The sequence below is a fragment of the Anabrus simplex genome, chromosome 2 (genome assembly GCF_040414725.1).
Source record: "Anabrus simplex isolate iqAnaSimp1 chromosome 2, ASM4041472v1, whole genome shotgun sequence".
Lineage (NCBI taxonomy): Eukaryota > Metazoa > Arthropoda > Insecta > Orthoptera > Tettigoniidae > Anabrus > Anabrus simplex.
Genome location: NC_090266.1, coordinates 1,031,314,036 through 1,031,341,722, shown reverse-complemented (window position 1 = coordinate 1,031,341,722; position 27,687 = coordinate 1,031,314,036). Strand labels below are relative to the sequence as shown.

At 36.9% G+C, this 27,687-nt stretch overlaps 1 protein-coding gene across 2 annotated transcripts in view; it reads left to right on the top strand.

Moving 5' to 3' along the window:
- Syx1A (Syntaxin 1A) overlaps nucleotides 1-27,687 on the top strand; it is a 612,912-nt gene that overhangs the window by 386,467 nt on the left and 198,758 nt on the right. Inside the window, exon 9 of one of the 2 annotated variants that reach the window (XM_067139644.2) lies at nucleotides 23,056-25,863. The exons of the other annotated variant lie outside the window; for it this stretch is intronic. Within the exon in view, the coding sequence (XP_066995745.1) occupies nucleotides 23,056-23,133 (78 nt within the window). The 3' untranslated portion in view covers nucleotides 23,134-25,863. Of the gene's footprint in view, nucleotides 1-23,055; nucleotides 25,864-27,687 lie in introns of those variants that run through there. 2 annotated transcript variants of the gene reach the window in all.

Here is a 27,687-nt window from a genome sequence, read left to right as displayed (position 1 = left end):
TTAGACAGAAGTACATGGATATGAATAGTGAGCAGTTTCGAACAGTAGACAGTAAGCAGGTTCAGGATATAGAAAGTGAATGGGTGGCATACAGGGATGCTGTAGTAGAAACAGCAAGGGAGTGCCTAGGAACAACTGTGAGTAAAGATGGGAAAAGGCGAACATCTTGGTGTAATGATGAAGTGAGAGCAGCTTGTAAACGTAAAAAGAAGGCTTATCAGAAATGGCTCCAAACAAGGGCCGAGGCAGACAGGGATTGGTACGTAGATGAATGAAACAGAGCGAAACAAATAGTTGTTGAATCCAAAAAGAAGTCATGGGAATATTTTGGAAATAACCTGGAAAGGCTAGGTCAAGCAGCAGGGGAAACCTTTCTGGACAGTAATAAAGAATCTTAGGAAGGGAGGGAAAAAGGAAATGAACAGTGTTTTGAGTAATTCAGATGAACTCATAATAGATCCCAGGGAATCACTGGAGAAGTGGAGGGAATATTTTGAACATCTTCTCAATGTAAAAGGAAATCATCCTGGTGGTGTTACAAACAGCCAAGCTCATGGGGAGGAGGAAAATGATGTTGGTGAAATTATGCTTGAGGAAGTGGAAAGGATAGTAAATAAACTCCATTGTCATAAGGCAGCAGGAATAGATGAAATTAGACCTGAAATGGTGAAGTATAGTGGGAAGGCAGGGATGAAATGGCTTCATAGAGTAGTAAAATTAGCGTGGAGTGTTGGTAAGGTACCTTCAGATTGGACAAAAGCAGTAATTGCACCTATCTATAAGCAAGGGAACAGGAAGGATTGCAACAACTATCGAGGTATCTCATTGATTAGTATACCAGGCAAAGTATTCACTGGCATCTTGGAAGGGAGGGTGCGATCAGTCGTTGAGAGGAAGTTGGATGAAAACCAGTGTGGTTTCAGACCACAGAGAGGCTGTCAGGATCAGATTTTCAGTATGCGCCAGGTAATTGAAAAATGCTATGAGAGTAATAGGCAGTTGTGTTTGTTTCGTAGATCTAGAGAAAGCATATGACAGGGTACCGAGGGAAAAGATGTTCGCCATACTGGGGGACTATGGAATTAAAGGTAGATTATTAAAATCAATCAAAGGCATTTATGTTGACAATTGGGCTTCAGTGAGAATTGATGGTAGAATGAGTTCTTGGTTCAGGGTACTTACAGGAGTTAGACAAGGCTGTAATCTTTCACCTTTGCTGTTGGTAGTTTACATGGCTCATCTGCTGAAAGGTATAAAATGGCAGGGAGGGATTCAGTTAGGTGGAAATGTAGTAAGCAGTTTGGCCTATGCTGACGACTTGGTCTTAATGGCAGACTGTGCCGAAAGCCTGCAGTCTAATATCTTGGAACTTGAAAATAGGTGCAATGAGTATGGTATGAAAATTAGCCTCTCGAAGACTAAATTGATGTCAGTAGGTAAGAAATTCAACAGAATTGAATGTCATATTGGTGATACAAAGCTAGAACAGGTCGATAATTTCAAGTATTTAAGTTGTGTGTTCTCCCAGGATGGTAATATAGTGAGATTAAATCAAGTTGTAGTAAATCTAATGCAGTGAGCTCGCAGTTGCGATCAGCAGTATTCTGTAAGAAGGAAGTCAGCTCCCAGACGAAACTATCTTTACATCGGTCTGTTTTCAGACCAACTTTGCTTTATGGGAGCGAAAGCTGGATGGACTCAGGATATCATATTCATAAGTTAAAAGTAACAGACATGAATGTAGCAAGAATGATTGTTGGTACAAACATGTGGGAACAATGGCAGGAGGATACTCAGAATGAGGAGATAAAGGCTAATTTGGGAATGAACTCGATGGATGAAGCTGTACGCATAAACCGGCTTCGGTGGTGGGGACATGTGAGGCGAATGGAGGAGGATGGGTTACCTAGGAGAATAATGGACTCTGTTATGGAGGGTAAGAGAAGTAGAGGGAGACCAAGACGACGATGGGTAGACTCGGTTTCTAACGATTTAAAGATAAGAGGTATAGAACTAAATGAGGCCACAACACTAGTTGCAAATCGAGGATTGTGGTGACGTTCATTAAATTCTCAGAGGCTTGCAGACTGAATGCTGAAAAGTAACAGTCTATAATGATTATGTATGTATGTATGTATGTATGTATGTATGTATGTATGTATGTAATATATCCTTCAACATCACCAACATGTACACAAATATACGAATAGATGAATCCATTAAAATTATAGAAAACCTTATAATACAGAACACTTCCTTAAAAGAAACCAAGGAAGTTATTAACCTTCTCAGTAAAATGTTAAACCAAAATTGCTTTACATTTAATAACAAAATCCTATTGGTCAAAAAGAAGCGTTAGCCATGGGCTCACTGTCAGTTATAATAGCCAACATTTTTTTTAAATAACTTCGAAAACATTTTCTTAACCGGCCAGCATTCTATAGGACCTTACACTGGAGCAGATATGTAGATGACTTGACAATGAATCGAAACACCCATACACACACGAAGTAGCAGGACTGAATACACATAGCTATTTCCATACAAATGAGAATAATGGATTTCAATGATCAGTACAAATAATTAAACAAATCGTGAAAGAAAACAACCACCCTCCGGGCACAGTGGACAAACTAAAATAAATAAACCAAAGAAAAATGCCTGGAAAACCACACATGAAAGAGAAAAATACGGATTCTCAACTACGTTAAGTCTAAAAGTAGCCTTTAGAATTAACAACACTCTGCAGAGACAGATCAGCAAATTCATCCAAAACAAAAAAGATGCTTTCTCAAAGTCAGGAGTCTGTGAACTAAAGTACCAAGAACCTAATTGCAGTGCCACATATATATAGGCCAAACAGGACTTAATTTCCATTCAGGATTCAAAGAACACAAAAACATGATCAGATACAATCGGCATTCAGTCTTTGGAGAGCACATGTATGACAGTTTACACCATTTCAGACATTAACATGGATCTAAAAATTTCACACATTAAAAATAAAAGTAAATCCTTGAATATTAAGGAAGCAATTGAAATGTACACAGTAAAAAAAAAGTTAAGAAACTAATGAAACCGACCTAAATGACCATACGCACTTTTATTCCACCCTCTTCACCCTACTTACTTAATATCTTAAAAACATTTACACTTTCTGCATTAGTGCTTAATGAGTCCCACAGGAGGAAATCTCTGGTTTAAATGTCTGGATTGTGGCTTAGGATATTCATATCTCTCTAAGGTAGAATTCTAAAAGTATTTAATTGTATAAAGTCCACCTGTTCAATACAAGTTTGCCATTTGATAAATGGTCTGTCAAAAAATCTACATAGCACATGTTTTGACCTACCCTACAGGTCACCATCAGCCAAAATAACACAGAGATGAAAGACATATACAAAAACAATGATACCTAAAAAACTGGAGATAAAATACAATCAACAAATGCAATGAAAATCTATGTTTAAAATGTTCATAGCTTCAATCTTGGATGAATTTAATTGTAACAGGTGTGGCTCCAACCATATTTAACACAACTATTGGTTGGCTGGAGGAATACTTTAAACTTGTGAAGACTTTTAAATGTTGTTCTATTTGTCATGCTTCTGGAAACGGAGTGAAGTTTTAAAATGCATAAAATTTCTTCATGGAGAATACAAGTATAGCCAGGATCTAAAAGTGAAACCAAAAAGCTGAGTGTGCGAACAAAAAAATGAAGTTAAAGGTAATATGAAGAGTCATAAAAAATATTTTTCAATTCCTCTTTCCTCCAGTCTTGTTCTTGTATACATCAGGTTGGGTCGGTGTTAACCTTCACACTGACTGGCGACCGTTCTGATGTGTTGAGTGGGGGAAAGGGCAGGTGATAGGAGAGAGAGAGTGAGTGGAAGGATGGGGGGACAGATCAGTAATGCATGTTGCGACAGACTTAATTGAGCGTTGCTTCAGATCTTTCTCAATTATTTTGTCAACCAGGATGTTCGTTTTTTATTGGATTTCATTAAGATTATAGATGGGATGGGATTTTTGATCGAGGTTTATATAAATATATTCTAATATGTTTAATAAAGTTCCGTTTTGGTTATATGTAGGATTTGTAGATCTTTGTTTATGGTAGAGAATGAGTGATTGTGATCTTTTTTCATGTGTTCACTCATAGCAGAAAATCATCTGTATTTAGCTGCGTTAAGATGTTCTTTGTAGCAGATTCGAAAGTTCCTCCCAGTCTGTCCGACATAACTGGCGTTGCACTGGTTACACATCAATCTGTAGACCCCTGATTATAAATGTTTGTTGGATTTGTTAAGTGTGTTCATGTTACAGGAAAGTTTAGAAGTAATGTTGTTAGTTCTAAAGGCAACATTGAGGTTCTGTTGTTTTTAAATGTTTGAGATTTGGTATAGGTTGCTGCTGCTGCTGCTGCTGCTGCTGCTGCTATTTAAACCAATTAAGGAGTGCTAAAGTGTGGATGGTGTTAATTTCTTTCTTATAAGCTTTCTTGGACATAGGAATGTTAAAGGCTCTCTCTCTATATATATATCCTACTATAAAAAGAGATCCTTTTGTGAGAACCAGGGTGCAGTGAATCTTGTCTGATCATGTTGGCAGTCTGGCTGGGTTTTCTGAAGATTTTAAATTCTAGATGGTTGTTGCTTCTCCTAACCAGGTATATACCATTGGTCGAGATACCTAGATGATTATTTCACCATTATTGATCAACGTATCACTGAGAGTACAGCCCTCCTTAATAAGCTAAATACTTGTGACCCCTACATATAATTCACAGTTGAATCTGAAAGAGACAGATCTTTAAATTTTCTAGATCTTAAATTTAGGAGAAGCAAAACCATCCAAAATTTGAAATCTTCAGAAAACCCACCTAGACAACCAACATGATCAGACAAGATTCACTGCACCGTGGCTCTCACAAAAAGATCTCTTTTTATAGTATTATATATAGAGCCTTGAACATTCCTATGTCGAAGAAAGCTTATAAGAAAGAAATTAACACCATCCACACTTTAGCATGCCTTAATGGGTTTAATAGCAATTTCATTGGCAGAATTCTCAATAAGATAAAAAAAAAATAAACCCACCACCACACTTAAAAAAAACAAAGGAAAGAGTATACAGACTTCGTCACCTTCACTTTCAACAGCAATAACCTATACCAAATCTCGAATGTTTTTAAAAAACAGAACCTCAGTGTCGCCTTTAGAACTAACAACACTACTTTTAAACTTTTCTGTAGCACACACATTTAACAAATCCAACAAACATTTGCAATCAGGGGTCTACAAGTTGACGTGTAAGTAGTGCAACGCCAGTTATCTTGGACAGACTGGGAGGAACTTTCAGATCCGCTACAAAGAATATTTTAATGCGGCTAAATATAGATGATCTTCCACTACGAGTGAACACATGATAGATCACAATCACTCATTCTCCACCATAGACAAAGATCTAGATATCCTACATATAACCAAAACGGGAACTTTATTAAACATTTTAGAATATATTTACATAAACCTAAATCCAAAATCCAATCCCATCTATAATCTTAACAAAATCCGAGAAAAAAACTAACATCTTGGTCGACACAATCAAGAAAAATCTGAAGCATCGCTCAATTAAGTCCGTCACAACATGCGTTACTGGTCCGGCCTCCCAGCCTTCCACTCACTCTCCCTCCCTTCACCTGCTGTTTCCCCACCCAAAACATAAAAACGGTCGCCAGTCAGTGTGGAGGTTAACACCGACCCAACCTGATGTCTACAAGCACAGGGCTGAAAGAAAGGAGAAGTGAGTAATATTTTGAGACTCTTCATATTATCTTTTACTTCTACTTCATTTTTTCATTCTCACACTCGGCTTTTTGGTTTCACTTTTAGATCCTGGCTATACTTGTATTCTTCATAAAGAAATTTTATGGATTTTAAAACTTAACTCCTTTTCCAGAAGCATGACAAGTAGGACAACATTTAACAGTCTTTGCAAGTTTAAAGTATTCCTCCAGCCAACCAATAGTTGTGTTAAATACGGTTGGAGCCACACCTGTTGAAACTAAATTCGTCCAAGATTGAATCTATGAACATTTTAAACATACTGTAGATTTTCATTGCATTTGTTGATTGTATTTTAGCTGATGATGTCCTCTTATCTAGGCTGAAACATGTGCTATGTAGATTTTTTCGACAGACCCTTTATCAGATGGCAAATGTATTGAACAGGTGGACTTTATACTATAAAATTCTTTTAGAATTTTACCTTAGATATTTAAAGTCAATGTGGAACTGAAGTGAAGTTCATTACTTGTAACATTCTCATCTGTAATAAATTTCTCTGAAATTTACGCACCATCTTCACCACTCAAGACTATCTTTCTAGATTATCATTTATCACTACAAATATCTTCTTACAAGTAACTCTGTAATTCAATTCCATACTTCATTTGGTCAAATCATTAGCTCAAATTTCTCCCTAATACATAAAATATATTAGAACATACCCCTCTCCTCTCCTTTCCTCTCAGTAGACAGAACCATGGCCCACAACACTTCCCCAGCACACCCATTTCTCCTCCCCTCCAAATGGAACAGAGTTAATAGAAAAGAAAAAAAAAAATTGAATATTGAAAGAATTTATTGAGATTTACAAAGCAAAGCTAGCCAAGCCGGTAGAGATGAAAAAAAAAACTACAATATACCCTCATTGCCCTACTTAAAATTACACCTGGGCAACATTCACACTCTTTGAATTAGTGCTTAATGACCTTTAGATTACAAAAACCAAATGCCATGGCACAACAACCCCGAAGGGCCTTGGCCTACCAAGTGACCACTGCTCAGCCCGGAGGCCTGCAAATTATGAGGGGTTCTGTGGTCAGCACGATGAGTATGATTTATCATTAAAACAACATCTTAAAAGTTTGTAATTCACTTCCATATTTTATATAACCCAAATCATTGACTTGCATTACTCCAAAATTGATGAAAAACATAACATGAATAAGGTGAATAATCTTCTCTCTCCTCTCCAGTAGATAGAAGGAAGGATCCACAATGCTTCCCTCGCTCCTCCCTGCTTCCCCTCCAACCCTCCCCACCCCACAGAACAGTCTGCAGTGCCTACAAAAACTTTCCACTAGCATCTCCGTGACCATAGTCCGGAAACAGTGCTTGGAAACAATGGACTATGCTTCGGCAGAGTAGATAAGTACAGAAGTATTTCATTAAGTTAATATAGTGATGATTGAATATTAATACAATCATTATTTGTTAATACTTGTTCATATTGTCACCAAGCTCCCAATCAGACAAGTTTATACAACGTAAACAATACTGTATATATACACGCATGATTTAAGTGATTTAATAGAATTTGAGGCTGTTCTTGTTGAATGAAAAATGTCATTCTTTGTTCAATAGAGTGTATTTTTTTTTTTTTTACAGGTATGTAATACTTGATATTAAAATTGTGTTTGATAAACTGGAAAAATTTTAATGTACATAAATGCTTGAAGACTAGTCTTCTTGCCATAGCTTGGTTTGGTAAAGAAAAATGCAATTTTACAATCAATCAATCAATCAATCAATCAATCAATCAATACTGATCTGCATTTAGGGCAGTCGCTCAGGTGGCAGATTCCCTATCTGTTGTTTTCCTAGCCTTTTCCTAAATGATTTCAAAGAAATTGCAAATTTATTGAACATCTCCCTTGGTAAGTTATTCCAGTCCCTAACTCCCCTTCCTATAAATGAATATTTGCCCCAATTTGTCCTCTTGAATTCCAACTTTATCTTCATAGTTTGATCTTTCCTACTTTTATAAACGCCACTCAAACTTATTCGTCTACTAATGTCATTCCTCGCCATCTCTCCGCTGACAGCTCAGAACATACCACTTAGTCGAGCAGCTCCTTTCTCCCAATTCTTCCCAGCCCAAACTTTGCAACATCTTTGTAACGCTACTCTTGTCGGAAATCACCCAGAACAAATCGAGCTGCTTTTCTTTGAATTTTTTCCAGTTCTTGAATCAGGTACTCCTGGTGAGGGTCCCATACACTGGAACCATACTCTAGTTGGGGTCTTACCAGAGACTTATATGCCCTCTCCTTTACATCCTTACTGCAACCCCTAAACACCCTCATAACCATGTGCAGAGATCTGTACCCTTTATTTACAATCCCATTTATGTGATTACCCCACTGATCTCTATTACATGGATCGCTGATGGCAGCTCTCCGCTGCAGGAGAAAGTACGCCAAGTTGAGCGCGCGGTCCGCCATGTTGGCGTACCCATCCTAGAGCTCTACTTATGGGGAAGCAATGCTAATATAGTCAATTTTAAATCTCAATTAATGGCGCATTGGAATAATTAAAAATATAGAGACATGTTCACTCAAAGCATAAAGACATTGGGATCACTGACACGTCATTCCGAGGTCAGTAAATCTCCGTGATAACAATAAAAATGAGTGTATAATAACGGCCGAAAAAATTTACTACTGCCTGAAAATGACGTGAAACTAGGAGTGTAACAATGAAAGGATGGGGAAATGTGATCAAAACACCCTCGCCACTTGCAAGCCTGTGCCACTGAATAGAGTAAATTAAGGTTATGGTTTCATGACTTCCTTCCAGCTCATAAATTGTTACCCTAAATAACTATTACAAATCTCTTTAATTAAATTCAGGTGTCGGTGCGACGTAAAGCCCCTAGCAAAAAAAAAAAAAAATTCAGCTAGCAAATCAATATTGATGGTCATCATAAATATGTAACACCACTTAAAAGAGCCCCAAGTACCACAAATATTAGGGATAGCCTAAAACACCCACCACACTTTCCCTTCTCCCACCACTCCAGTGTCTGAAACCCATAATTGTCACTGATGTAAATAAGGTCTAGAACTCCTTCAGGCTTCATTTTCTAAGATGATTATAACATCACATCAATTATTTCATCAAAACCGTCAGATTAATGATGACAAATAAATAAAAATATAAGTAAATCTTTACTTGCAGTAAATGTTCGGGAAAATTGAAAACGGTTGGCTGTGCATCACTTCTAAGGTGTACAGTTTGTCCAGTTCCATCAAAACAGTCTTCCTCAGAGTGATACGACCAGAGAAGAGCTGTTTTAGAAGATTCCCAATTCTCCCGCCTGATACTCCTAAAGTTCAAAAATGATAAAGGTGTTTTAATTTATTCCACCTATTCAATACTTATATTATCACGTATAGTTGTTACATAATTAAATTCTTAGTTACATGGGACATGTTTCGCCCTCAATTAAGGGCATCTTCAGCCTAAATACAATAATCAGAAATACAACTAAATTAAAAGTGGACGTTAAATACAATCATCAAAAATACAACTAAAATAAAAAGTGGAAGTTAAAAGTTTAGTCTGTTCTTAAAATTCAGAACAATAAAATTGTGAAAAATGATAAAATAAAAAGATGCTAATGGAAAACTGTCTTATGATTAAACTATAATCTTGTCAGAGACTAAAACTTCTATTAAAATTCGAATTAAAACAGTTCATATAAAATATTGGAAAATCAAAGTGGTAGTAATAAAAAGCCAACGACATGAGGGCGTGTACACAAGCATAAACTTGATTGTCATGAATACAATCTTTTCAAGGCCGTTGATGAAATTCGTAGTAAGTAAGGCAGAAGCATCTATTGAAAAATTGTAAGAGGCCGTTAGCACCGGTAGGTAATAAAATGGCTGAATCCTTGCCAGAAAATGTCAACAGATGCAGAAATAAGTTTTATGTAAGTGGAAGTTGTTATTTCTCAACTACTGTTGAGTTGGTTGCTGCCCGTCTGTTGGCTCTAAGTCTGGTTATCCAGACTGGTTATCCAGACTTAGAGCCAACAGACGGGCAGCAACCAACTCAACAGTAGTTGAGAAATAACAACTTCCACTTACATAAAACTTATTTCTGCATCTGTTGACATTTTCTGGCAAGGATTCAGCCATTTTATTACCTACCGGTGCTAACGGCCTCTTACAATTTTTCAATAGATGCTTCTGCCTTACTTACTACGAATTTCATCAACGGCCTTGAAAAGATTGTATTCATGACAATCAAGTTTATGCTTGTGTACACGCCCTCATGTCGTTGGCTTTTTATTACTACCACTTTGATTTTCCAATATTTTATATGAACTGTTTTAATTCGAATTTTAATAGAAGTTTTAGTCTCTGACAAGATTATAGTTTAATCATAAGACAGTTTTCCATTAGCATCTTTTTATTTTATCATTTTTCACAATTTTATTGTTCTGAATTTTAAGAACAGACTAAACTTTTAACTTCCACTTTTTATTTTAGTTGTATTTTTGATGATTGTATTTAACGTCCACTTTTAATTTAGTTGTATTTCTGATTATTGTATTTAGGCTGAAGATGCCCTTAATTGAGGGCGAAACATGTCCCATGTAACTAAGAATTTAATTATGTAACAACTATACGTGATAATATAAGTATTGAATAGGTGGAATAAATTAAAACACCTTTATCATTTTTGAACTGTTAAATTTTCAATACGGACCTAAAATGAGGTTTATAACATGTAATGATACTCCTAATCCGTGATCTTAGAAGTCCGGGTCTCGTGAAAGGAAACCTACAAAAATGAATTGCCATTTTGCTCCTAAAATATGCAAAATGAGATACAATAAACCTAAAATTCAAAACACTACCCTAGGAAGACTATTATGTACAGTATAATAGTCACCGTCCGCCTCCGTGGTGTAGTGGTTAGTGTAATTAGCTGCCACCCCCGGAGGCGCGGGTTCGATTCCAGCTCTGCCACGAAATTTGAAAAGTGGTACGAGGGCTGGAACGGGGTCCACTCAGCCTTAGGAGGTCAACTCAGTAGAGGTGGCTTCGATTCCCACCTCAGCATTCTGGAAGTGGTTTTCCATGGTTTCCCACCTTTCCAGGCAAATACCGTGATGGTACCTAACTAAAGGCCATGGCCGCTTCCTTCCTTCTTCCTTGTCTATCCCTTCCAATGTTCCCATACTCCCACAAGGCTCCTGTTCAGCATAGCAAGTGAGGCTGCCTGGCCAAGATACTAGTCATCCTCCCCAGTTGTATCCCTCAACCCAGAGCCTGAAGCTCCAGGACACTGCCCTGGAGGCGGTAGAGGTGGGATCCCTCGCTGAGTCCGAGGAAAAAACCGACCCTGGAGGGTAAACATATAAAGAACAAGAAGATAAAACGCACCGATGAAATGATTTCTCCTTCTGCTGTTCGGTTCTGTTTGTACATCCGTAAGCTGAATACTGCGGCATGTTAATACCCCGTACTCTTCATTCAGATTTCACATAAACACATACACATTGAAATTGAATCTTGAAGTTTACAGGCATACTACAAGGCAACAAACCTAAATTCGTAAAGTACACTACTATTTCCTTTGTAATAACACAGCACAGAACACCTGTGAAACTACAATCAAGAGGCCTGGCGTCCCTGAACTAAGCATAAACAAAGCAAGCGCGCTCCTCGTGGTCTACTGCACCGTGCGCTCGCTGCCATCTTAGTACGCCAGTCATCTTCTATTCAGCTTACTGCTACCCAAGCTACCAGCCGTCCATGTATAGAGATCAGTGGATTACCCCAATGAAGATCTTTCCTTATATTAACACCTAGATACTTACAATGATCCCCAAAAGGAACATTCACCCCATCAATGCAGTAATTAAATCTGAGAGAACTTTTCGTATTTGTGAAACTCACAACCTGACTTTTAACCCCGTTTATCAACATACCATTGCCTGCTATCCATCTCACAACATTATCGAGGTCACGTTGCAGCTGCTCACAATCTTGTAACTTATTTATTACTCTATAGAGAATAACATCATCTGCAAAAAGCCTTACCTCTGATTCCACTCCTTTACTCATAACATATATATAAGAAAACATAAATGTCCGATAATACTGCCTTGAGGAATTCCCCTCTTAATTATTACAGAGTCAGGTAAAGCTTCGCCTACTCTAATTCTCCGAGATCTATTTTCTAGAAATATAGCAACCCATTCAGTCACTCTTTTGTCTAGTCCAATTGCACTCATTTTTGCCCGTAGTTACCCATGATCCACCCTATCAAATGCTGTACACAGGTCAATCGCGGTACAGTCCATTTGTCCTCCTGAATCCCAGATATCTGCTACATTTTGCTGGAATCCTACAAGTTAAGCTTCAGTGGAATAACTTTTCCTAAAACTGAACTGCCTTCTATCGAACCAATTATTAATTTCACAAACATGTCTAATATAATCAGAAAGAATGCCTTCCCAAAGTTTACATACAATGCATGTCAAACTTACTGGCCTGTAATTTTCAGCTTTATGTGTATCACCCTTTCATTTATACACAGGGGCTACTATAGCAACTCTCCATTCATTTGGAATAGCTCCTCCGACCAAACAATAATCATATAAGTACTTCAGGTATGGTACTATATCCCAACCCATTGTCTTTAGTATATCCGCAGAAATCTTATCAATTCCAGCTGCGTTTCTAGTTTTTCAACTTTTGTATCTTATTGTAAATGTCATTGTTACCATATGTAAATTTTAATACTTCTTTAGCCTTAGTCTCCTCCTCTGTCTGGACATTTTCCTTGTAACCAACAATCTTTACATACTGCTGACTGAATACTTCTGCCTTTTGAAGATCCTCACATACACACTCCCCTTGTTCATTTATTATTCCTGGAATATCGTTCTTGGAACCTGTTTCTGCCTTAAAGTACCTATACATACCCTTCCATTTTTCACTAAAATTTGTATGACTGCCAATTATGCTTGCCATCATGTTATCCTTAGCTGGCTTCTTTGCTAGATTAAATTTTCTAGCAAGTTCCTTCAATTTCTCGTTACTTCCACAGCCATTTCTAACTCTATTTCTTTCCAGTCTGCACCTCCTTCTTAGTCTCCTTATTTCTCTATTATAATAAGGTAGGTCTTTACCCTTCCTTACCACCCTTAAAGGTACAAACCTGTTTTTGCAATCCTCAATTGCTTTAAGCCCATCCCGGAGTCTGTTTACATTTTTTTATTTACCATTTTCCACCGATCATGGTTACTTTTTAGAAACTGCCGCATGCCTGCTTTATCAGCCATATGGTACTGCCTAATAGTCCTACTTTTAAGACCTTCCGTTCTATCAAATTTATTTTTAACTACGACAAAAACAGCTTCATGACCACTAATACCCTCTATTACTTAGTTTTCTCTATAGAGCTCATCTGGTTTTACCAGCACCACATCTAGGATATTTTTCCCTCTGGTTGGTTCCATCACTTTCTGAATCAGCTGTCCTTCCCATATTAACTTATTTGCCATTTGGCAAATAGACACTATTGCAGCTCAGAAAATGAAAGTGATTGACCTGAATTGGAGAAACATTTACTTTTAATGTATTGACTACCTGATAATTTTAGCTTTCTTAGCATAAATTCTTTTCAGTGTTAACAAAACAGCTGCATGCTAAGGCTTTAACAGCTGCAGAATGTACCTCGATGAGGAGAGGACAAATTTTTGATAATGGATAATCGTTTCTCCTTAAACACTGGCATGCCAGTATGACTGAAGAGCTCAAATGGCACAACGTGGGCAAGACTACACATCCATGCACACACTGGGCCTAATAACCAAGTTTACTGCTGTTATTCTAAGAAAACTGATTTTCCTTCTTGATGGGATTTTTCTTTTAACTGGTTGAGCTGTATGCAGGTTTTTTTTTTTTTCTTTTCTCGTGGAATACCAGTGTAAGTGGGCATTGAGGAGTATGGGGGAAGAGTTAGGGTTTAAGGGAGATAACGAGGCTTCTAATGGAAAACAGAATTGAAAGTACGTCTCCCTCAATGTACAGGATGTGGTCGACGGACAAGAGGAAGGGAAAGGAAGGTGAGAAGTTGTGAAAGACAGTTGCCATAATGTTTGAAGGGAAAGGAAATTGAGAACTAAGATTGCTAATGAGGGGTAGAGTTCAGGAGAGGTATCAGTGAGGGATCTACAAGGCTTGTTGCTGGTAGAACTGGAAAGGGAAGATGGTAACAGAGAAGTGTTACTGAGGAGAAGGGAGATAAGAGCAAAAAGAAATGTAGGACAGCAGGTGGGTGAAGAGGGAGGTGGAACAGGGTCATGAGAGGAAGAGAAGGGATGAGGAAGTAGGTTCTGCAGCCCTGAGGGAGATAAGGGAGACCCGTAGTGGAGGGAATCTGAGGTGGGTGGGTTTAAGGCTCTGGTCATGGGGACTCCATTGTTAGGCACGTGGGGAAAGTGTGTGGAAGAAAGTGAAGCAGGATAGTGTTATGCAGAAATTAGCCTGAGGCAGAGGAATGTAGAAGGGGAGGAGGTGGGGTAAGAAGAAGGTGGTATTCACGTTGGTACCAAAAAGTAAGTCTAGCAGGTACATAGTAGTGGGTGTGTGAGATCTGGTTACAACAGCATGGGAGAGATTTAAGGGAGTGTTATCAGCAGGATACTGTGTAAAGAGGACACTGACTTGAGGGTGATCTGTGATTTAAATGAGACAATAGAGTGGGTATGTGAGAACCTAGGAGTGAGATTATTGATCCCATTGGGTAGGTAAGAGATGGGGATGTACACTCAGACGGCCTTCACTTGAACCACAGGGGTATGTATATGTTACCAGTTTTTGTTTGAAAGTGTTGTAGGTAGGTACATTCAGGGAAACAGGGTGAACAAGAGAGCGGTGAGAAGAGTACAGGGAACTGGAAGTCAAGTAAGGATGACATAAAGTTGTAGTGTTACAACTGTAAAAGTATTATAAAGGAAGGAGTAAAAAGAAGTAATTTAATAGATATATATTTACCAGATACTGTAATAGTTGATTCTTGGGTAAGAAGTGATATGGATGCAGAAATTTTCTCCTGGAATCAGGATATTTGTCATGAAGGTAGGATAAAATCAAAACAAGGAAGAGTATTCATCCTGGTGAAAGAAGAATTTGTAAGTTGTGAAAAGGTTAAGGATGAGGAACATGACATTCTCGGTACAACGGTCCTCTCTAAAGATAACGGACAATTTGATTTTCTTAGGGTGTAGAAACCTGGAAGGTGTAACACTAAAACAGAATTATTTGATAAGGTAACCAGCTAAGGGCCGGTTTTACCACCTACTGGTAAAGTAGCGCGTAACTTGCCCTCCGCGTAAAAGGATGTTTCCGTTCGGCCACTTCGAGGACCCGATAAGACTTTACCTGCCGGGCAAGTTTTGAGAGCTGAACTTTATTAGCCGTATTTCTGGCGATATACAACTCAAATTAGCTTAGTATTCTGATAAAAGCATTATACTGTAACAGTGATCGATATTGCATTGCAGGATTTTGAACATTAATGCTTCCTTAGAGTTGCAACGGTCACACCAGCCTCTCGCATTGATAGCGTAGGGAACACATTTTATACGTCAAGCTTTCTCAAAGAAACTCTAAAAGGATATAAAATCGAAACCTATTTGGAAATAATTTCAAATGAGATTTAATATTCTACTCTTTCATTTTTCAGACACCAGGTACAAGTTATTTCTATGTATCCGTATTATTCCAAGCTACCTCGTAGCGTAATGGCTAACGCGCGCAGTTCATATTACGAGGTTTGCAGGTTCGAGTCTTCATTATGACGAATTTTTTTTTTTTTCATTATTAGCGTTGTATTAATCTGTATGCCTCTTTTCATACGTTCTTTTGTTAGTAACATATTTCATTGAAATGTTTAATGACAATATTATGTCTACTAGGAAAATGCTTTATATGTGTGCTACTTATAGAAAGTGATGTTACGATTAATATAGCATACCGTATAGGACTGTCGCCCAGGTACCAGATTCCTCATCAGTTGTTTACACAGTCTTCTTGTAAATGATTTCGAAGAAATTGGAAACTATTCCATTCCCGAATTCCTCTTCCTATGATGGATATTTACCCCGATTATTTCTTTAACAGTACGGCACCTTCCAACTTTATAAATAAATGGAAGCATGTGGAACTAAACGAGGTCACAGAGCTAGTTGCAAATAGAGCATCGTGGTGATAATCAATTCACAGAAGCCTGCAGATAGAATGCTCAAAGTCAATGAGTCCGTAAGGAAGATGTTGAGTGTATATACGTATGTGGAAGCGCGTGAAAAAGAGTTGAGAACAACGGCAGGGAACGAAAATATTTTTTTTAAATGTAAATTAGAAAGGCGATGAAAATCTGCGTACCTTCTATTATGGAGCGAGCGACTTGACCAATCTACTACGAGAATATTTTCCAAAAACGCTGCCTTACATGACAGGTTATAACTGGCATAAGAAAATGTAATCTCGAGATTTTAATCCCAATTAGGTATTGATTTTGAAGCTCATAGATTAAAATCACGAAAGCTTGACATAAATTGTTGTCCATAACTCTTAAGACTCCCCTTATTAGGCTATTTGAAGATAATCAACAGATGCAAGCACAGGAAAATAAGACAATCGAAATGAGCTTCATACATCTGACGATAGATGGCACCACACTCGAAAGCGAGAAGTCGCTGAAAATCAGTCTAGAAAACTCCGTATATCGGTGTCTAGCTCCTGGTAGCTACCCAGCGCTTGCGCAGAGGTGGTTGGACGCAACGCAAAGTACCAGCTGCTTTACACCCCCAGGTAGTTTACCTCCCGGGTAGCTGCCAGCCACTTTACCAGCAGATGGTAGAACCAGCCCTAAGTGAGACAACACAGAAAGGAACTGGATTGGAGTGAGTGACCTCGTACCAAATGTTAACTGGGAAGGTAATGTGAATGACAGAAAGCATGGCAAATAAATGGTAAATAAGTAAATGTGAGAAGGATAGCTAAAGTAGGTGATGGAGCCCACTTGAGGGAAGATTTTTCTAGATGTGGTGCTGATAAATCCAGACAAGAGCACTATAAAGAAATTGAAGTGATAGATGTTATAAGTGACCATGAATATGTTTTAGGCATAGTTAGAAAGAACTGTTGTGAAGGTAGGACTAACAGCAAAATATGGTTGATAAGAGAGGCATGAGGGTGTTACTAAACATAATCACGATTGTGGAAAATCGTGAATAGGTATGTAAGTACTGTATGGGATGGGTTTAAAGTGATTTTTGGTGAATGTGAAAATGGGTACATACCTCTTTAAAGGTGGTAAGGAATGGTAAAGACCCTCTATATTATAATACAAGAATAGTACTTAAGGAGGAGGTGCAAGTTACGAAGATATTTAGGCATGGTTGTGGAAGAAAGGGAAGTAAGGAGAGGTTGAAGGAACTTCCTAGAAAATTGAATTTAACAAAGTAAGAAAGTTGGCTAAGGGCAGCATGATAGCAAGTATATATTGGCATTGATATGAATTTTAGTGAAAAATAGGCCGTGTATTGTTACTTTAAGGTAGAAACATGTTTCATGATGGATATTCCAGAAATCATTCATGAACAAGGGGAGTGTATATGTGTGGATTTACAGAAGGCAAAAATATTATTCATCAGTATATAAAGATAGTTGGTTATAAGGATGATGTCCAGGCAGAGGTGGTGACTAATACTAGTGAAGTACTGAAATTTAAAAAATATTTACCAAAACATACAAAAGTAGAAAGCTAGAGAAGCAGCTGAAATTGACAGATTTGTGAAGATCGACTAAAGGATGGGATATTACCATACTTCAAGTGCTTATCTGATTGTTTGCATGAAGAAACTATACCAAACAAATGTAGAGTTGCTTTAATAGCCACAATGTAAAAGAGAAAGGGTGAAAAACCTAATGCAGATACACATGATAATGGAACTTTTGGACTTTAGCCATGTCAAGAAAAATAGGAGAAACTAGTTAAGTTCTGCAGCGACTGCTCCGCGTCCTCAGAAGAGGAAACATGTCTGGCCACGATGAAAACTTCTCTAATTGAGGAATGTTTGTAGGAAATGGTATATGTACCAAATGATAAATTTTTCAGGAAATGAAAAGATTGTTTCAGATGTTATGTAATGTTCAATTGCCATTAAGAGAATTTTTTTCCTGGATCATACATACAAAAATAAGTACCATACTCAAAAGAATTTTAGTTCAAAACAGTTGCTTCATTCACAAACGTTTCTATAAAACGTGTGGTATTTGTTAAAATCAAGCATGGATAGATCTTTTTTTTATCACTTATTTTAGTTAATGGACTTAACTGAGGAAGATTCCCCAGATGTGCCACACGTTGCATTTTATAACCTTTCGTGAAGATTGAATAGGTGATCCATTCTTAAATTTAACTAAAGCTTTTCTTGGCCCTAATTGAGTTGAAATTATGCAATCTTATTGAAGAGAGTGTAATTTTCAATAAAAAATCCAGAAGTTACATATCCTGGCACTTAACAGTTTTGCAGGAACACTCCTCAATTATTTGATAAATCTTCCTCATGGACAAGATTGCTATAACGTATTTGCCAACCCTTCCAATTTACCCGGAAACTTTCCGGTTTTTAACTCTTCTCCCGATTTTCCGATTTATTCTTACTTCTTCCTATTTTTGACCAATATAACCTCTAGTACGGCCAATACTCTTCCCCTAGGATAAAGGAAAAATTCTTTTGTGCTTGTGTAATTTACAAAACCTCATTTTCAAGCGTATTTATTTGATGCTTTATTTCGTGTGTGTTTCGTCCGTTGCCTTCGTGTATCATGTTTCCCGCTCACTACAGCAGCGTGTGCACTTTATACAGCTGGGGATTTGGGGCAGTAATCGTCCGTGAAGTAAGAGGGCTAGCGACTCAGTTAATCAGGACAAAAGTATGAGTTTGTTATTGTGCTGTTCGCGCACTGTTAACATCGTTTCTGTGCGTAGTTTCATCGGAGTTGTAGGCCACGTGTATTTTCTTGCATTTGTATGCTTTCCCCCTCTGTCGAAGTCATATGTTAATAATGTGTGGGCCATATTGAATTGTTTTGTATGTGGTAGTTTTACATATTTAAGTACATCATTTTAATGAGTTGAGTGTTAGTAAGGGGCTTGTGTTGGTGACAGTTTCTGGTATTTTTCCTTTTCTCGGTATGGCCAAAAAATATAACAAACATTATCTCAAAGTTTCGTAGACCTATGAATTTCCGTTCCTTTTACCATCTGATAAAGGATACTACCGTATTTTCTCATGTAATTAACGCTCTTGCATTATTTATGCATCCCAAACTTTTTGGGTCCGAAGTGAAGAAAAAGAAATGTTCACGTATTTGACGCACCCACAACTTCAAACATCCAACAAGCAGTTCCAGACGCGTTTTGAAATAAAGATGTCAACTACTCGGGTAGACTTGACGTTAGCCCCTGACAGGAGTGATCTCAGAATTGTTTGTCAGTCCACAGTATTTGAGTAATACTGCATCATACAAACTCGCGGTGATCAGTTACGCCGAAACATACGGGAATAGGGCAGCGGGCAGCAAGTATTCAGTGTCCAAATGAAACGTGCACTACCGCAGTAACAGACGTGCACTTCAAGCGGCCAACAAGTCTCGCAAAGCATTTGGTGGACCAAAAGCGGCAAGTTTCCACAAGTAGAGGAGAAGCTGTTTAAATATATGCTTTTGTTACTTATGCCATTTCACACGAAATGCTGTATTTTAAAGAATGAGAAATAGCCGCTGCACATGGAATCAGCGTATCGGATTTGAAGATTTGCCGAGGCTTGATTAATTTTATGAAGAGAAATAGACTTTCTCTTCGACTAAGAGAATGATTTCAACCATTTTCATTGCTTTGTGATTGAGAAGCGTTATATGAAGGAATATTTAATCTCCCTTATAAGAACCGCAGGTCGGACGCCAATCATTTTCCATATGCCACAAAGTCGAACAATCAATAAGAAAGGAACATACAGTCAAATACAGTAGATTTATACAGTGTTATCGTACGCGCTACCGGAAGCAAAAACCAACGATGTAGGCCTACTGCAGTGTTTGCTGTAACAGCTGATTCCAGAAAGCTTTCACATTACATTGTACTAAAACCAAAAACAATGCCTAAAGCAAAATTTCCGCGAGTGATCCACGTTCGTATTCAAGAAAAAAGGTGGACACGTCACTCGTACAAGATTGGATGCGATACCCGGCCCTCCTTGTGTTGGACAGTTTTCTTTTTTTTTTTTGCCGGTATGTCATTGTTATGACATTACATGAACTGTACTTTTATTAGTTCATGTTTATTTCACTTCAGGTCGTACTGTCAGCTCGTAATGGGAAGAATATTTTCCAGTATCGGTACTTCAAACCTACGTGTCTAACTTGCCTGATGTACCGTATTTGACTTTTCAGAAAAATCCTCACGTCGGAATTTCACGCCAAATGACAATAACCGCAAATGAGTTGAACCAGTTGTGTTTATATTATATTTGATGTATCTTTTAAATGTAAATGAATTGTAAATAATTTACAAATATCTGAATTCTTTGAATAATTTACGCATTTGAAGTTTTTGCCTTACATTTTTTTGTCAAAAATGTGCGTTAATTACGCGAGAAAATACTGTATTATGCATTTTGTTGTGTGTGTCAGTGTGACATAAATATTATTATTCGTATGCAAGTGCCATAAATGAGAAATATTAGGTACATTATCTTGTAACCATTTTTATGTTTTCTTAGTTAAGATTTAAAATTTAATGGTCAATTCGCATTGTAACTGTAGATATGTATGCCTTTTATCCTGACCTTTTTTCAACTAGACGGTGGTGGAATATATGTGATGAAATCCAAGAATTAAAAAATCTTATTTTTGGTTTCTAAAAGTTGGCAGGTATGCTATAATTTGTTGGAGGAAAGGAGCCACACAACTTCAACTTATGTGGGTGGGTATGAAGATTCTATTTATCACAAGGAATATTCAGATGAAGTTGGATTGTGCTGGTGGTGTAAATAAGATTTTAGGGTGTTAGATGACAGCTCTACCAGCTACGTACCATCTCTGATGAAATATCCTAAATGACCAGATGTGTCACAGAGCTATAATGAGGAAACCCTCTACAAAATATATGAATATATAGCATCAGGAAAATCATTTGTGCACATACTGCCTTGGGAACTGACCTTTCCTTATCAATGATTGGAATACCATAAAGGTGTTATGTTGTTTGTAAACAAAGCACTTAAATTGAGCATTTCTTTTTTGACAATGGAGTAATTGAATTAACCCATATATGTGATGGAAATTTTGTGAAACAAAACTATCAGTAATACATTATTGGCACTTGCAGTCCTGGACAAGATGCTAAAAAGTAATCAATTTTCAGAAACTTCAAAACATCAATGTCCTTTAAAAATTTATTTAAGCATAAGTATACTGTATATAGAAAGACAGAAACAATGAAAGGAACACATGAAAGGAAAAGCACAATGACAGGTCATTGTGGAAAGGAGGAGGAATAGAAAGAAAACACAAAAGAATAATGCCAATCTCCACATCTTCATACAGTGACATCTACAAGTAATAAATGTGGAAGAACTAGGACTGATGGGGAAAGAGCTTAATCTGTCTGTAGATGCTAATTCCTTTACGTCGCACCGACACAGATAGGTCTTATTGCTACGATGGGACGGGAAGTGCCTAGAAGTGGGAAGGAAGCGGCTGTGGCCTTTATTAAGGTACAGCCCCATCGTTTGCCTGGTGTGAAAATGGGAAACCATGGAAAACCATCTTCAGGGCTGCCAACAGTGGGGCTCGAACCCACTATCTTCCGAATACTGGATACTGGCCGCACTTAAGCGACTGCAGCTATCGAGCTCTGTTGTCTGTAGATGACAGTGTATGCAGATGTGGAGATAGTCCTTGTTCTTCCCTGTTTATTCTATTTCTCCTCCCCCCCCCCGGTGACCTGTTACGTGTTCCTGTCATTGTTCCTATATTTCTATACATGATTGAATTGCACTTGTTTGTTCCTGTCCATGACCTACATACAATGACAAGTCAGTGTAGGAAGAGAAAACAACTGAAAGAAGAGACTAGGACAAACAGGAACACACAAAATGACAGGGACAACCTCTGAACATACACGGCTGTTGTCACATAAATGGGCCATCTTCTCATCAATCTCAGTTCTGTATCCATCCCTTCAGTCTCCAACGAGCTCGTTTCTGCTTGCCAGCTTCAACATTGAGAGACAGTCTTGACAGATATTCAGTCTTGATGTGGGAAGTATAGGATGAGAACAAAGCTGGATAAACACTGGAAAAGGAAATAGACCAAAGGATTGAAGATGCAGGGGGTAAAAGTTGAGAATAATTCTGTGGGTTTGATGATTACAGGAAAAGTAAAAAAGAACACACTCACTCTCTCATATTTTCTTTATTTTGGATTAAAAGTATTCTGGATCAAAATTGGATGACCTGTGCAAGCAAACTTTATCTTGAATATTTAGCTTCAATTTTAGATTTTAATGTTGGATAATGACTTTAATAATTACCATTATTCTTGTTCAGTGAATTTTGATATTCATGGTTGCAAATTAGTGTAAGGCACCGACATTGCATTGGTGATGCTAAGTTCTGTTCCTTGCGTAGTTAGAAGCATGGCTTTTATTTTGCTACACTTGTACAGAGAACTTAATATCACAATATTTTAGTTACTTTTTATAGATTTTAAAAATTACCTTTCTTGTTCTAAGTATAGCATTAAATTCCTTTTAAGTGGGTCATACTTTTATCTCTCAATCCTCTCATTCCTGTCCATAGACAATAAAATAACACTAGCATGTAAGGTCATTTGTTCAGTAATAGTATACTTCTTTCTGGGACTAACCTTGCATAGGATTTAGTTTCATTGCATTTTTTTTTCTTCATATTTTCTTAAATTTCAGTAGGGTCTGCTTGCTTTTGATTTGTATTGCCCTGAGTTATGCTAGTCATAAAAATGGTTTGCAAGTAGGTTCTTTAGAATTTCATATTATGATATACATTTGCTGTAATAGTTATTATCTGACGAAGTTGTGCAAGTCTCACTGATTGCTTTTTGATTTCTTTTTGTTTGTTTTTTGTTCACAGAAAAAGTTCCTGTTAATAATCTGCCTCATAATAGTCGTCGTCATTTTAATTATTGTTTTGCCTGTGAGTTTAACATAGAATGAGTGTCAAATGAAAGTAATTGTTGCCTAAGACTTGCTCGCATTAATCCCCACCTCCCTGTTGCCTATTTTTAATTGTTACTGGGAGGGTTTGTCTAAAGCGCTACCATGCAGAATTGTGTTATATTAGCTGTAGTATTTGATTTGTACATAATCATTTGCATTGGGAAGTCTTTGGATGGTAGTGGTGTGGGGTGGGAAGCTGGCTGTTGTGCTGGTAGTACCTACATAATTTTCGTAGCCTCATGCTATTGGCAAATACTCTCACTACCATAAGGATTTATGGTGTACCTAATATTAAAGTTGGATTTCATTGATTAAAAATTGAAATTTCACTTCTTGAACTAGTTTCTTTGTACTGGAGTTCTTAAGATACCATATACCTTCTCTTTTTTTGTTATCTTTTGTATCAGTTATTGGCAGTGAATTGTGGGTTATTTTGTTTTGGATGATTCAGGAAGTTTAAGTTCTTGTACATGAATAAAGTAAGCATGCCTTATTTCTCAAGCTGAATTAGTTTACTGTATTTAGCATGTAAGTTTTGTAAAATGCTTACAAGTATTAACCAAATATTGTAGTGTTCATGTACACGTATATAAATTTTTCATTATTTTACCAGTGTTACTCCAATATATTTAAAGAAATAATTGAGTTAATTCATCAAAGTTTACCTGAAAAAACATTATGCAAAATGGGACAGTTTTGAAAGAATGAATTAGATTAGGTTAACTATGCATGTAGTACTCTTCATTAAAATACTGCATGCCACAGATAAGTAATATGCCTTATTGTCTAGAAGTTGCTTCAAGTGCCATTTGCTTTGTTTCATTAGAATTGCATTATAAGTAATGGATATATAAACCCACAATTCACTTTTAAGCTTATGCATTCCGTTGATTTCAAGTTAGTGCGTATAACATAATATATGGTACGCAGTACCATGCAACTTTTGAACGGTGTAATTCATCTTTGCTTTATTAGTGTTCAGTAACTATGACCAATACTCTCCCTACACACTCTATTGGAGGTGACCATTTCATTCCACTTTTGGTTGCAGTAGCTCGGGTATAAAGGAGGCTGACTGCCTGAGTTGCATGGTTCATATGCATATGACATGGGGCCTGTGGTTTTACAGATTGTCTTAGAACTAAATGACATGTGTGTGCACCAGTTCCTGTCTTTGTCTTTCTTACAAAAAGCCAAATGATTGTATTTCAAATTACTTTAATTGATGGAAATGTGGCTGTATATATGATTGGTGGGTATGGTTACATAATAACTGCAATGTTTAGTGCAGTGGGAAGTCAAATTGAGTTTGAAGCATCAAACTATAATCTCATTTAGTGGAGGATGGACTAGACTCTGAAATTACCATGATCTGAAATACAGCATTTTTTGTTCCTAGTTACTATTCCCTGTCTGACTAAAACTTACTCTTGTAATGGTTTATTTTGACACCCATTTTCACTTGAATTCAAACCCCAAGCTGACCTTAAAGGATCAGTGCTTGTCATATGAATTACCAGCAGCCAGCTGTACTTTTCCTCCCCCACCATTGCTGCTGCTTGAGACATTCACCATGCTGGTATGACCACAACGTTTGGTTATATATACATTATAAACACACATATATTTACATACCTCATTTTATATGGATATTCAGTGTATGACCTCTCCTCATTTATATAAAACAATTAGTGCATGAGTTGTATTGCATTTCTTACATTATTTATGAAGAAGCCTATTTCGATTGTAACATTGTCTTCTGATGGTGATAAAGTGTTTCCTAAGCAAAATGAATACCGGTACATCTGAGAGAAAAACATCTGTTAATTGCTGCTGTGTTCCTTAATTTAAATTTCCTTTTAAATTTATCATTATTATAATATTTTTTTATGACCAGTTCAAGTGTAATTTTATTTACAGTATCAGGTGTGTGTGTGTGTATATTATTATTTTTTTTTTTTTTAAATAATGGTAACCTCCTTTGCTGGTGGGACATAAATTGTAAATGTAAGGACTTTAAACAGTGTTGCAGATGATACCATTTTCCTTTACATCGAATCATAGGGGGATAAAATTTCATTCAGTTATAACTGAATGAAAGTACCAAAGTTTTCCAATTGTGTAATATATTGGAGAATTTACCATCTATTAAGCTATAGTTACATAAACAATTTATATAATTAAACAATGATTAGATATACAGTTTTAGAACAGAAATGAAGGAAATATGAGGCATGTGGAAAGTGGATTTTGTTTATTCCTTCCATGAAAATACAATGCAAATATTCATTATGCTTTCAATAATCATTTTAGAGTTATATACTTGTAAGATTGTCAGCATCTTATCTGTAAGTAGAAATAAATTATTAAACTGTGTTTTGTTTTTGATTTGCAATAGTCATCTGGTCTACTTCTATATCCACAAAAAGAACGAGGACTACTGTTTTTTCTGTAATATGAAGTCATTTTAGTTGCAATTGTACGAGGCGGATTAAGTATTGGCAGACTATATTAATGACCAGAACTTGTTAACTCTCTTTTCCATGGGTGGGAAGTTTGCTGTTGTACTGGAGTACATACTTCCATAGGTCCATGCTGGTGCAAATACTAGCACTACCATAACAATTTATGGTGTACCTAATATTAAAGTTGCATTTCGTTGATACTTTTAAAATTTGAATCCTTAGACTTATTATTATTATTATTATTATTATTATTATTATTATTGATTCAGGGTTTCTGTGGCTCAGAGCGATAAAGCAACTTTTAGTATAACAAATTTGGAAATTTTATTTCTTTCCTTTCTTAAAATTAAGATGGAAAATTCCATAGTATAACAAAAAAACAGTTGAAAATGTTAATGAGCTCATCAGCTCTAACAATGCCATGGACTTAGAAGTCCTAAATCAGGTACAAAATAACTAGGGAGAAACTCCTAGTAATTAAATTACATGGACTACGAAATAGCATAATTGCTCGATACAGGTACAGTATTGTGAAAGAGCAAGGTTCATAGGAGTCTCAGCTCCAAAAATACAAGAGTCCAGCCTCAAACAGGCAATGATTTTGACACTCTTAATTAGACTAGCCAACCCATAAGGTGATCCCACTTCAAGGAGTTCATATGCAGTTGCCCCATATTGTGTTTATCTATTGTAAGGCTCCACAGTCATTTTAATTACTGTTCCCAAAGGGAACTGAAATAAAATCACAGTTAGCCTAAGAATTATTCAGAATACACAGGGGCATAATTACCCATTCTACAAGGCCTTAAGAGTAAAAGGAGAAGGTTACACATAACAAGCCATTAACAATAAGGAAGGCGGCAAAACACCAGCACTTCATATATAAATTTCTGGAAGGACGAGAACGTAAGTGGGCTTTAAGGCCCAATGACAAAGGCTAATCCCATACTAAAGAGGGTGACTAAAGGTGAAATATTTAAAGCCAAGACGAGATTTTCGTAATTTAGAGGTTGAAAACTTTAGTCACCCAACTCAAAAGTTGAAGGGGAGACAACTGAAGGTAACCACTCGTGTTCCCTTACATTAAATATTTCCCAGTAGGGAATAGAACTAGAGTTCAAGGACTGTGCAAAAGGTACTGCATTTCTACCACCCAAAAACAATTACATTAGAAAACGGCTGAAACCGTCCCCGCGAACTACCCACAGGCACAATCACATGTTCAGATAAATTCTGCCATTACCTTGTATCTCTGGATCTTCTTCAAGCAGGTCACGCCTGTGCCTCCCTAGCGCTCGCTGGCCTCCGTTAAGTCTCACTTTCAAGAACTGGAGTAATTCAGACCAGATGGCCCTAAAGTGCCCTCCTTATCAAGTTCTGTAAGGGAAGTTCCAGACTAAATTAAAATACAGTATGCTTGATAGGCTTAATTTCTAGAAACACCCCTTGGTTTGATTGGCTAGAGAACTTAGTTACTGTACAAGCATATAATAGGTAGATTACAGTAGAGGAGGAACCAGCTGAAGTGTTAACAACTTCAGTACAAAAAAACTTCAAAAAATAAGGTTTACAAACTCCCAAAACAGAAATTTCTCTAGCAATTTTGTTTTTAGTCCGCCAGATATCAGTAGCAAATACATAGCAGAGCCATCTCACCATCGAAGAGGAAAGTTTTTGAAAGTTCTTAAAAATTCATGGCTGTAGACAAGGCGCGCAGTTTAAGTAACCGGGGAAGGTGTACCCCAGGTACAACAATAATAATAATAATACATAATTATATATAATAATTGTAATAATACATAATTATAATACTGTACATAATTATATATAATAATTATAATAATACATAATTATATTATTATTATTATTATTATTATTATTATTATTATTATTATTATTATTATTATTATTTTTATTATTATTATTATTATTCATGGCCTTTTTCTATTGTGTTGGGTTGGTGCATTATATGGATTTGTCCCAGTTTTCCAGCCAGTTGCGAGGATGTATTAACTAAAGCATGTTCCTGTGGTGATTGGTTTTGTGGTGTGTTGTATGTAACTGAAGAAAAGTGCATTAAG